Here is a 13,367-nt window from a genome sequence, read left to right as displayed (position 1 = left end):
AGAAAAAACCCAAGCAGATACAGTTAAAGAACCCTGGATGTACATAAGAAGTACACAATAGACTGCTCTGTGCCAAATCCATCCTGTATGATAAAGTATAATCAATTAGCATAATGTGGGAAACTGTCAGACTTTTGAGCCAGGAGAGAGAAATATTAAAGAATTTAAGATGCAGAGCCATACATTTGTGTCAAGTTTAGAAGACCTGCCTGAACACTATAGTGAACTGGTGAAAACAAATTATAAAAAATATTCTGTGGTACATGGCTACCTAAAAATGTGCTATCCATAATATTAAAAAAAAAAGTGCACAAATTATAAAATCTAAAAAAAATTGAGATTTTACAATCTATGCCCCAAAATATCAATTATCTAAAGAACATGTAATAGGTTAAAACTTCAGTCATAGTCTTAATTTCAAGACTTTTAATATCAATATTTTTAATGTTTTTATGTATTTTCTTTTTACTAACACTTCTGTTATATGGCATAATTTAACTTGCTACTAAGTAGAACAACTTTTGTTTATCTCTAATATACATACTTAATTTCAGGGGGAAAAAAAAAAAAAGAGGACCATAGTCTACAACTGTATACTTGTTCTTTTCCTTATATCACCTGTAATTAGGGCAAATTTAGGATAATAAGAGACTGAGTTATTGTACACGTTATCAGTGAACTAATTATACTTCATTTTTCCCCATTTCTCCCCCTTTTTCCTTTCCGAAACCGGACAATCAATCGGCACATAAAGGAACTCATTTATATGAAACACGATTACACTTGTCTTTGTCGGGTCACCATTTCATGAACAACCCAGGATCTATGGCTGTTGAAAACTGGTGCATATATAGAATTTAACAAATAACAGTTCTTATGCTGCGAGCAGTCACAGAGAAAAATAGCTAATCAAAACACATTACAACATTAAATTTTCACTCTTTATAAATGGAGTAAAGATGCTTTTAAATATATTTACAGTTAGAAAAAGGATTTAGGATTACTACAAGTCAAAATTATGTAGAAATTATGAAAGTGAAGTTCATTTAAATTATAACATTATGAACACAGTCAAATGCAATATTCTACTTAGAATTTGTCTACTCTGCTGTCAGTATTGTCACATCCCTTTAATAACAAACAGGCAAAAGTTTTTGACTTTGTTTAATGCCAAAACAGGCATCATTGCAATGTAAACACTGGCAACATAATCGTTCACTTAAAACCACCACAGCTCAGTTTTTAGATCCTAGCTGACTTGTGTTGTATCTGTGGTTAGAAATTGCTTTTCTATGTCTTACTCCATAAAGAACAGTGAGACTTTTTTGCATTCTTTTTGATTATAACCATACTTGTACTACATTTATTTGAGATTATTCTCTAGAGACAGTTGAATCACAGTAAAATCCACTCCATCCTCCCTTCCTTTCAAACCAAACCGCTACTTATTTCCGAAGATACAAAGAGACCTCTTGTTGGCAGTGCTGGGTGTTTTATTCACATAAAGTTAAATGAAAATACGTTTCCCATTTAGTGAATTACTGGTAATAGATTATTATTTGTTTGCAAGGAATTCTGAAATGTGTTAGCATTCATTACATTTTAAATTAGAAACACATTTCATAAAACATCTTGTGATAAGATTTGCTACCATTAAACTGCTTACTTTAAACAGTTTCGGTTCTCTTGTAATCCATTACATCAGTATATTCTGCAAATAGTCCCACCTAAAAATAAAATATAAAAAAATAAAGTTGAGAAGCATGTATTTTTCTTTTAAAAACTAGTGTATGTTATTCTGAACACCAGCCCAGCCCCAAAAACATTTAAGAACCTTAAAATGCATTGTTTTACAGATACTAAGATTTGGCCAGGTAACGGCAATGAACAGACATCCTATTTAGTAAGATAAAGCAGAATACATAATAAACAGGTCAGTAGTTATCCATCTGAAATAGCCTATAATTAACATTTGATGTCTAAAAAGTTTAAACAGCAACACCAAGGAATGAGGTATGTATGTTCTCAGATATCACATCAGACTTTCATTTTATGCAACTAACTGTATTTCACAACTAGCATCTTACAAAATAGAACAGTACCATTGTGCCTGTAGAAGTACTGCATTAAAAACAGAAAAATACATTACTACAAGAAACCACCAAACATCACAATTGTCAGGGGCTACAAAAATCCATTGCTTTAGCTGTTAAGAAGACATATCATAACGTTGGTAATAATTTGGGGCTGGATTCACTACCAGGAAGGTCCATCCAACTTTTACATGGGCTTAAAAATATATTTCTTTTGAATGAAAGAGAAAAGAATCACAAGAGTGTAAGTGAACTACCTCACTAAGAAGAGCTAAATGGACTTTTGTACTGAACCTAAATCTATAATTTAAAATCTATACATGGATTGTATGTGTGCATCAAAACACTTATTGGTTGTAAACAAAAATGCAAAATCTCTATTCACAAAAATATTTTATTGGTAATTTTACATAATACCAGATGGGATTGTAAATAGTTCTGCTCTGTATCAGTATATTGCTAAGTGCATAAACGTCAACAGTTTATGCCATAAAGTAGGGTAACTAGGCTTTTTGATATGATTTATGTCATAATATATTCTAATAGCCAAATCAAAATTAAAGAAATTGATTCAGGAACAAAAAATTAATAGTACTGTTATTTCCTTATTCTTGTGCAACATCTGATATTCCTGTCGCGAAATGATAAGTGACTATACGACACTAAGTAAATTTGGGGCAAGGAAACAGCACTAAGAAGAAATGAGAACTGCACTTCTGTAATTTTTAAAGCTTTTGCAAATTTTCACATTTCCAAATGTTAGTTTTTGCCAAATGCATAGTCATCTGAGGTTCCATATTTGTTCCACAACACAGAATACCAGTGTACAGTGACAAGGTAGTACTTTACCTGAATTGTAAGGTTAACCAATCAATGCTTAAAATGTGTTTTCTATTTTGCTTGTAAACATTACAATAAGTGTTTTAAGTGTGAAAAAATATTGGTAAAACATAATTCAGTAACAGTAATCTAGTAAAATGTGTCAAACATTGGCAAAAATTCATACAAATGTTTTATTTAATAACATTTTTCCTATTTAACCACACCAAGTACCAGCAGGTGTTTTTAAGAAGATAATTATTATGAAAATTCTGTTGCAGCAATAGTTGATTAAGTTGATCTCTGACTTGCATACATATAACTATGTTTCACAATTCTCAAATAATACATATTTAGGCAGCTTGAACTATGTTATAAAAATTTAAATTCAGTACATGCCAATAGTAGAGACTCCAAGAGTTGTGTTAGAATTCACTAAACTAAAAGTGGAAATGGACTTACCAATAACACTGCATTATGAACATTCAAACCACATTTTCATGGCACCTTTACACATGAAGATTAAAAAAGTTGGTCTGAAAATGCTTTGTAAGCATTTGTAGATTGCATTTAAATTATTGTTTCTACCACTGCACTTTTTTCTTTTTTTAAAACTGCATAAATTATGTTCCAGTCAACATACCAATTATGCATGGATAATCTGTCATGAAAATGTGGTAATGGGTGACAGAAGTTATGTATTTGCTTGTTTTGAAGAGAAGAGACTAAAGAAACAGGAGGAAATAAACTTTAATGAGATTCTCCATTCAGTGATGACGCTTCTCCTCTGGGTGAAGATGACCTGGACATTCCCCTCTCTGTGTTGTCAGAGCTAGAACCGCTCTGACTGTGTTGATCTGCAGAAGCAGCACTGGAAGCGGGCGGTGACTTAGTTTTCTCCTTAAAGTCTGTAATTATGACTGTCAGATCTCCAACGGTAACTTCCAAATGCTGAGCGCTACTTCGATCCACATTTTTCAACCTTGGCCTAAATAAAGCAAATAATCACATTAAAAGCACACACACCATCTTATTAGCTTGTCTTCCTCCTACTCTTTAGGAGCTCCAGAGAACATACATGTGTACATAAGACCGCTATGTGCAACATATAATACACAGGAAAACAACATATCACAAGTATTTATGGTAGAGTGTTTTTTTTCTAGTCTGTTTTACATCTGAACGTAACACATTTCCTTGTCCTTAGATTATTTAAAAGTTGACCTTATGCATAATGTAACTGTGCAGCAATACTGATGTGTTGCACATGTGAAGGCTTTTACTTTTAAAAATTAAGTCTCTCTTTACTGTGGCTATACAAAGTCATGAATTCGATCCAGAGAAGCATCCATTTCTGCAGCAGCCTTAAGCAGCAATTCAAAGTAGAGAATGATATTCAGTAATGAAGCTGTTGGTGTCTGTTCTTTTGAATTCAACAGCACAGACAGCGTTAACTTTCAGCAGGCATTACTTCATTTCAAAAGCTCACTAGTACATTATTTGAACTGGACTTTGTGTTCCCAGTATAACTCTGGTATTGCTGACATATGCTGTGATTTAAATTATGCACAGAGCTGAGCATTACGCACAGTGTTGATAGGGTAAGTCTCTTCAGTTAATCTTTCAATTGTTTGATTTTCACAACATTCAGACCAGAGAAGAATACTTTGACTTATATTCTGCCATCATATTTTTGTTAGTGACAAGCATAAAGTACTTTCAATTTACTACTTTCCTTTGACTACCATGAAAAACCGTCACCAGACAGCTGAATTTATACAATCAGTTTTGAAAAGCACAGCTTTATGCATTTAACTGACTCCACAGCTTTCACTAGCTCAAGCTGCAATAAAATTAATATGACATCACATTTTAGCAGGTGTGCTAACAGCAAAGCCCTAACCTTTACCCTATCATCTGACATTGTTTGAAGTAGAATTGGGAATTGGTTCCCAGTCACTTCAGCTGAAACACCTCACGCCTTTTCCTCTGCTGGAATAGAGATAGGCTTTGACGTCTCGTTCCCCTGAGGCTAGAGTAGCGTGACTGAAAAATTTAAGAGAAAACTGAAAATCTGCTGCTTTGTAACATGGGAATAGAGAGAAAAATTCAGCATTATCAACCTGCATAAGTGCCGTGCCTGGAGCTTATTAATCATATTGAGTGTGCATGCAGATCTTTTATGAGCGTTTCCAGCAATAATATACAAGTTTTCAGGCAAAGAGAAAAAGATATCCTTTTCCCAAAGGATATTGAAGGAGTCTGCCTAAATTAATCAAGCATTCCTAACTTGCTATGCTACCTAGTGACTCAATTCTGTGAAAAATTGAACTGTTTGAAGCATTTAAAAAAAAAAAGTAGCCTAGTTATTTCAAATAGCAATTCTTAATGCAAATCTCAATACTGGTATTTCAGTCCAAGATTTTTATTTTAGTTATTTTTAAAATGTTCTCCCTTTTTCCCTACCTCACTTTTGCATTTTTAATGTACTATTGCAATTCAACCATCAATATTTCAATTTATAAATATTTAATTAGCTTAATAAAAACTCACTATGTTCATAGAATCATACAATGGTTAGAGTTGGACAAGACCTTAAAAATCATCTAGTTCCAACCCCCCTTAATGTCAAATACTTCATAACTGAAGTACTTTAGCTGCATGAGGTAAGCTAGTAAATTTCAGTATTTAAATAAAAAAAAAAAGGAAAAAAGAAAAAAAGAAAAAGAAGGAACATCTCAGTGTCCTTAATCCTAACCATGACTTTCTTAACAACTGTTCTCTCTTGACTCTCAATCTCTCCCTGGATCTGATCCTCATGAACTTACTCCAGGCACAAAAGCAGCAAAAAAGAATAAATATCCATAGTTCCTCCCATGTTTGATTAGACTACGCATCTTGTATACTTCTGAGCTTTGTGGCACACCATTCTTGCCACAATCACTTTATGCTTAGACTGAGATGATTGAGGGGTTAAACCTGCTGCTTTTGTTTCACAGTTTGCACCTTTCTTCCACCTGGGCTCACAGCAAGATCAAGGCTTTTACAACTGCTTGTCTGTACTGTAATATTTCATGTTCTCAGTTCTGAGAGTCCAAGGTTTCGTTCAGCATCCCAGATGTAGCATAGAGATTTTTATTGCTAGGCAATATACATGCCTTATCCTGTCACATTAATTTATACCCTAGTCCAGCCCTTCAAAGTTTGTTCCCGTTCTGCAAGGATAGCAATAACCATGTTACTTTCCCACTTTTCTGCAGTCTGGTGCTAGTTCTCTCTCTCTTCTATTATTTTGCATGAAAACTAGTCACTCCTGTCCCCTCTATTTTTCAGAGATTAGTATCATCTGTTTGCCTATCTACAGTTTCGTATGGTGCGAGAAATACATCTGTAACCCTTAACAAAAATACCCAGGTCTTCCTCTCTCTATATATTCAGCTAGTCTCCATCTTCTGGTCAAAATTACAAACTGCAGGTTTTCTTCACATTTAATAGGCATCCTAAACCAATAAAACTTCACACACAAATATTTAGCCTTTTTGTTGAAAGAATTTGCCACAGCACTTACAAGGCAGTAAAATTACAGAACATTTTCTTATTTTATTTTTTAAACTGTTTTACCAATACTGCAAAAGTTTCTAAAATTTTTACCTGGTTTTCTTATGACTGTTTTTTTTGCTTGTTGTTTCCTTTTCACTTTTTTCCTTTTCTACTTTGTCTTTTTTCTCTTTCTTTGATTGCGTAGGGGGCACGAATTGCTGAGGAACCTGTTGTGCAACCAGCTGAGAGACAGGTCGAGGTTTCCTGTGTGCACATATATACGCATGAAATTTAGACTTTACAACAAGTCTCAAACTCTCTACACTTCAGTTATTAACAATAACTATAAAAAGAAATAGTGCTAAAACTTATCTTGCTGCTAATACTTCATTAAAATAGCATATCAAATTTAAAACCATTACAACCTTTTGTTTCACTTACTTACATTATCAACAAATTAGATTTTTTTTGAATATTTTTTTAAGGATTGAGAGACAAGACTTTGCAGTGTTCCCTCTTCTCCCAGTTGTCATATCCAGTCAGAGACTTATACGAAGTGAACTCCAGAAGGTATTCCATCTGGAAGTTTCACTTAACCACCCAATCCCAGCCCCCTCAAATGAAGAAGGGGTCTATTTTGAGACTACTGCAATATTGAAGTATACAATCCATATCACAAAAGGGTAAAAGCTGACCTTTTAGGTATCAGACCTAAAGCCACTGTTGGCCTTACAGAGTAAAACTTAAGTGTTTTCAGCTCAAATTCATTGAAAGCAACAACAAATCCTGTTAAGTTGTGTATCTACCAAGTTGTTCACTGGAAAAAAAATATACTGCACTAATAATAAACAGTAGGATATAGCTGTCAGAACATAGATACACTTGAAAAGCTGGCAACAAAAACTTCCAACCACATTCCATCAGTATACACAGCGCAGTTTCATTTCCCAGTTTTGATCCAAACTAAAAACCAGGGTGAGAAGAGGAACAGCAGGCAAAAGAATTTCAACAGCTTACTATTTTTACATTTTGTGAAATATTATTTTGAAATAGTGTAATTTTTATTTTATTCTGTATTGGAATACAAGGATTCTAATGTGAAATGAAATATTTTTTTCTTTCCAATGCAAAGGTATTTATTTATTTTGAGATTTTGGAATTAAGAACTTTCAAATCATGACATATAAAAAAGGTTTGTTAAGACTGTTAAGACTTTGAGGATGCAAATTTCTTCTCCAAAAGAATGTTTACCCTGCCAAGTTCTTGGGTTTTGTTACTTGAATTTTGCTGTTGTTTTTTTTTAAATAGAAAAAGCACAAATTACATGCACTGTGATACTCTGAAAATACAAAGCAGTTATTAAAGCAACAGAAGCTATCAGCTCTTACGCCTATTTATTTACCCCAACCCACAGGATCACGCTACTGGCACTTCTTGTTTAGGTGAAGCGATGAGTAAAATAACAAAAGCAGAAAATCAAGACAGCTCCCATTAGCAAGTTATAGTTTCAGTAACGATTGCAATAGTTCATGTTACAGAGTGAAAGCCAAGTTACAAGGATCCACAAAGTGTGGGGAAGGCAGTTAATATAAAAAAGCTGAGATTTCATGAGTCTTCACAGCAAGTTCTTATGAATTAAAGTAAAAAATAAAGACTATTAAAAATGTCAACACAATAGAACTTTGGGATAAAAACTAGACTACCACATACCCACTCATAAACTAAGCCCATGCTGACTCATGGAGAGACGAAGATCAGCAATGGCTCATTTAGTGAGCACTAACCAGCTTGTACCGACAAACACATGACTACATGCTTTTCAGGAGAGATTGATACTGGGTCCTTGGAAAACACACAGTAGGGTCCAAAAAACACTGAAATGACTCAACGGACTACAATGGTTTACATTAACAGCGTATATAGGATGTTTTTAAGAAAACTTCCCTCAAAACTGTTTCAACCATTTGTCATAGTAGTTCATAACAAAGCAAGAACAACTAAGGTGTAATTGATGCACAAGCTTATTGTTCCAGGTGGAAAACACCTCTGATTATATACATATATAAACAAAACAGATCATCTGTCTTGAACTGAAGATTGCTCCAGGAGCTAGGGATACAGGGAGTCAATATTCCTAGTGATGGCCACGTGACAATCCCATCATTACTGCATAGTGACCTGAGAGAATAATCTGACATGTTACTTATGAAGTAAGACAGTAGTAAACTTCTCCACACAAAATTAATTATTGCCCAGGGCTGTGGACAACAGCATGGTCACAGAAATTTGTTAAAAAGGGGTAGAGAGGGAAAAAAAATTCTTAGCCAACTATTTTAGGAGTTCTCAATTTGCAACAATTTCAGTTCCTGAGGGCAAACTAGATAACTTCTATTAGAGTACAGCTGGGAAATCAAGCTTAGAACTAAGTCCTAGGTTTAGAACTTCTTTTTCTAGTACCATAAAACAAATGAGACTGACAAAAAAAGTCTTTGCCACAAGGAACAGAAGTCAGCTAAGACAAGAAAAACACAGAGAAATCATGTTTGGGAAGATGCACTAAAAATTAATCAAGAGGTTCTATGTGGTTCTACTGTGACAAGGAATTCCACTCAGTTATTTCATTCTTCCCATTTAAACATCCATCTTTTTGTTGTCAATTATTTCTATACCTGTCTGTCACTTATATCTATGTTCTGAATTTTATTACCTGCTTTGTCACTTCCAGATTTCTTAAATAAGGCATTCAATGTTTTTATATTAAAAAAATTGAGGAAAAAAATTCGTATCTCTCAATACTAAGAGTGTCTTTCAAGCATTCTTTTTTCTTTTTTTCCTCAGGTACTCAGAAGGTGCTACTGAACTGCGACCAAGCACTTTGCAAGGCATGTAGGCTTCAGGAGATAACTTTACCACTCATGAAGCTTTAACCTGATAGAATTGTTCATGATTTAGCAGTTATTGAATCATATCATTCAAGCATGAAGGAATTCATACAGAGAAGGCTTTCTCATAGAGAAGATAAATGTAAGAAATGCTATTCCTGTAACAGGAAATTGATTTTGATGATTTGCCAAAATATGACATTTTAAATTACTGGTTTTGAAAACCAGTCAGTTAAAGATTCCTTGTAATAGGCTGCTACAGATTAAGTAGATACAGACAATGTTAACAACACCTTTTTTTTTTTTCCATCAATACATTTATGGTAATTTGCTTTTTGAGCATATCCAACAGCACCTGAGCTAACTGGTGTTTAGAAAGAAACTCTATATTCTGCATTACGATTACAAGCATTTTTGCCTTTACCACTGGGAGTGACTTTACAACTGAACAATCCAGAACTACAGGCAGAAATGTTCATAAATACAATATATATTGCTTAGTCAGCTCCTCAAAACTTTGCATTTTTATCTAGTAATTTCACTTCAGTCATTTTAAGTGGAACACTAATCAAGAGAGGCATACACTATTACAAAAGATAAGAGCGATCAATTCTTTCCAACAGAGGTGAACTTTACGGTTTAAGCCCAAAGCAGTGCAGCTGTACCACAAACTGATTTACTGAGCTTCCAAGAGACCACTAAATATCCCAGCTCCGAATATTATGCTTCTCCTTCTCTATCACTTAGTTTTCCTTTTCAGCCAGTGTTATTTTTCTTCTAATTTAACATCAGCCATGCTTTCACTGACATTTCTATTCCAACCTCATCCATTATGGTTTTATTAATTATCTAATTCCAATGTTGCTTTCAAGGTTCTGCACACAAATACTCACACACTTCATAATCTCCTTTAAAAAATAAGAAAACTAACATTTTTGCTTTTTAAAAAGACAACAGACAGTAATATAAACATTCAAGGATACATTTTTTGTCTTTCCTACAATTCCCATTAATGCTAAACAACAAGGATGTCATCATTTTAAATCTATTCTTGTTATTGTAGGATGTAACTACATTTTTTCTTACAGGATTTGATCTAGCTTCAGGTTTAGAGGGTATATTTACAGAGGTGGCAGAGACTTGTCTAGGTTTTGTGTGCAGAAACTCATTCAACGCTGATGCTCTCAAAGGGAACAAATATTTAATACTGAGAAGGATGGACTAGTTTTTGTTGTTAGCATTCTTAAAAAGAAAAAAGCTTTATAGCATAGCAATTTACATGTATAGAGATGAAAAATACTCATTCAAGAATACACGCAATGCACTAGACCAAATGATATCTGGAACTTTTGGCCCAAGTCATTTCCCTCTCCCTTCCTGCTCAGAAGTCATTTTGAACATCTCAGAGCAATGCATGCTTCCTTAGTTTCTCTCATCTGGTATTCACCAATAATTAATGTAAAGAGGATTTTGACCAATTTGATATGGTGAATAACTTGGTCTCATTACAACAAAGTGGGTCCATTATGAAAACAGAAATAAACGAACAAAAAATACCTATGTACAATACTAATAATCAACATACCCAGCAGAAGTACAGTAAACTCATTTGCCGAAGCTGTGCATCAAACATGCAGACAACCGAAGTGGCATAATACTGAGACATCTTGGGGTCTGGCTGAATTTATTTAATTTATACAGAGCACATCTACATTTGCACAGTGCTGCTTCTACAGCCGTCATGAGTCCATAACGCAGTCTAATGTCTCCTGCACTACTCGGAGTATAAGCTGAAATTCTGACACACCTGAGCCTCTTATCTGTCAAACCAGCTCTAAGGTCCATCTGCTACAGTCTGGAAACAAAGAGCAAAATGTGGACAACTGCGACAGTTTTTCCATGAACCAATCCCAAATCTGTCTACATCTCAAGTGAGTCATGTGTCGGCACAATGCACCCCTGTGCACAGGGTTCAGGGAAGATGAATCGTTTCATGCTGCATATCCTGGACATACAGAGCCAACCAAGTGAGACTGCCAAGCAGCACAGTGCAGCCAAGCAAAGACTGCTGAGAAGCACAGCACAGAGACATCAACAGTGCCACAGAGTAGCCAACACCTTCACTCTGATTCAGTGTGAGCCACACTGGACTTGGACTGATCCACACAGAACCAGTATACATATCCTCCCAGTATCCACAGATCTCAGAACGTATCTGATGCTTTTCTATATAGAGAGCTAGATGGTATAATCTCAGTGTTGAATACATACACTTTTCCTGCAACAGGTTGAAAAGGTGTATTGTCATCTATAATGCACAGCTTACAGAGTTCAGATATTCTGAAGAATAGGAGACATACTCAAAGACACACTCTTTCTTGAAGCTAGATCTCCTCTGCTTTGTGCATTTTACTACAGCAAAAGTATTAAAATGATAATTTCCCAATCTTAACAGAACGGGTCTAAATAAACGAAATGCTGTCACCCCAGCTTTCAATCAGGCTGAAAGATGTTCTTCAACAGATGAACTGGATCCAGAATAATACCTGCCAAGCAGAGCTTCCATTCAAATATGATACTTTCCTTCCCTTTCTTTTCAAGTCCATCCACCTCCTGGCTTCAATTCAGACAAAAAACACTCGCTGGAGGCTTATCCTGCCTGGAGTGGCAAGTTACCTATTTTGTAAAGCAAGTGCCACATCCAATATATCTAAAGACTTTTAGAATACAACATCTTACGCCAGATATTTACGTCAGCTATTGAGCTCTGGTGACTTTATTTGCTACACTTTTGCTCCAATAACTACAGCAATACTCTAATCCAGTTTGACTTACCTATCAATGACCTGATACAATTCTGTTTTCAAATTCATCTTACTCCCTCGTTTCCTATGAAATTATACACATCTTGCCCCATCCTAGAAATCAGGGAAAAATTGCTTGTGAAACACTATTCCTACAGAAGGAGGTTATGTTGTTAGCTGTCCAATATGTTATTGATTTATTTTTGGTTCACAGACTCAAGTTTCTCTTCCAGATACTAAGAAGCTACCTTTTGAATGACAGAAGGATTCAATGAAACAGATAAGATGTTCCCACTATCAAACAGAACAGGTAACTATAATATCCCAGGAATCGTTTATTCATCAAAACAGTTTGAGCTTTCAGGCTGATAAGCAACATCTTATCTCCTATCATATTTCCATTCCTAGAAAAGACCAGCTCCTGAGCAAAACAAAGTCTGCGGTATTTCTTTAAAATTCTTCACCTGCTTTTATGTAGCATCTCTACCGAGTATCCAACACGTTCCATAATTTCAATTTTGCACACAAATTTTTTCTTTCCTCCACTGTAAAAGATCATCACTTCTTAAAAAAAAAACTAAACCAAAAACCAAAAAACAAAACTCCCAAAACACCCAACCAGGTTTCAGAGACTTAAAGAGGTTTTATTCAAAGGCACCCCTAACCCTTAAGCAGTACCATTTATCTAAACTTCTATTCCCCACAGGGAGACGCTGACCTTTTGTTCAAGACAGTAGATTCATCCCTCAAGAAAGACAGGTTCGAAATATCTGGAACAGAAACCTCACTGATTTTGTCATGCCCTTGGTCACGGAATCCTTTTCTCAAAAATGAAAAATCCACATTATTCTTTAAAAACAAAGTGTTCTTCCCTTTCATGTGATTCAGGAGGACTGAATAAATGCCTCCACGTTAATGGAAGTTCCCAAATCCTCTACTCCTTATTGCTTTAAGGCCCTCACTGCACAGGACTCAAGTAATGAGTACAGCATTTTTTTTAAGATCACCTTCATTCATACTTCTGCAATCTGTTCTGTCTTGCCAGGAAGACATGGCAGAACTCATTCACTGAAAACCAGTAATCTAGTCAATCAGTGTCCTGAACTTAACTCTCTGGAGTTTTCCAAGAATTATCAAACTCGTTATTGCCAAAAGGCCTTACAAGCAGTAACTAATGCATTTATACAAGTCATCTTTGGTCAAACTTGCAAAGCTGATTGCTAAAGAAC

At 35.0% G+C, this 13,367-nt stretch overlaps 1 protein-coding gene across 1 annotated transcript in view; it reads right to left on the bottom strand.

The window, feature by feature from the left end:
* Positions 1-473: 473 nt before the first annotated feature.
* Positions 474-13,367, bottom strand: part of YAF2 (YY1 associated factor 2) — a 30,201-nt gene continuing 17,307 nt past the window's right edge. Inside the window, exons 3-4 of the mRNA XM_074168447.1 lie at positions 6,564-6,716; positions 474-3,900 (exon numbers count right to left, since the gene is read on the bottom strand). Of these exons, the coding sequence (XP_074024548.1) occupies positions 3,663-3,900; positions 6,564-6,716 (391 nt within the window). The 3' untranslated portion in view covers positions 474-3,662. The remainder of the gene's footprint in view (positions 3,901-6,563; positions 6,717-13,367) is intronic.

The sequence above is a fragment of the Numenius arquata genome, chromosome 2 (genome assembly GCF_964106895.1).
Source record: "Numenius arquata chromosome 2, bNumArq3.hap1.1, whole genome shotgun sequence".
Taxonomy (NCBI): Eukaryota; Metazoa; Chordata; class Aves; order Charadriiformes; family Scolopacidae; genus Numenius; species Numenius arquata.
This window is presented reverse-complemented; position numbering and strand designations above follow the sequence as displayed.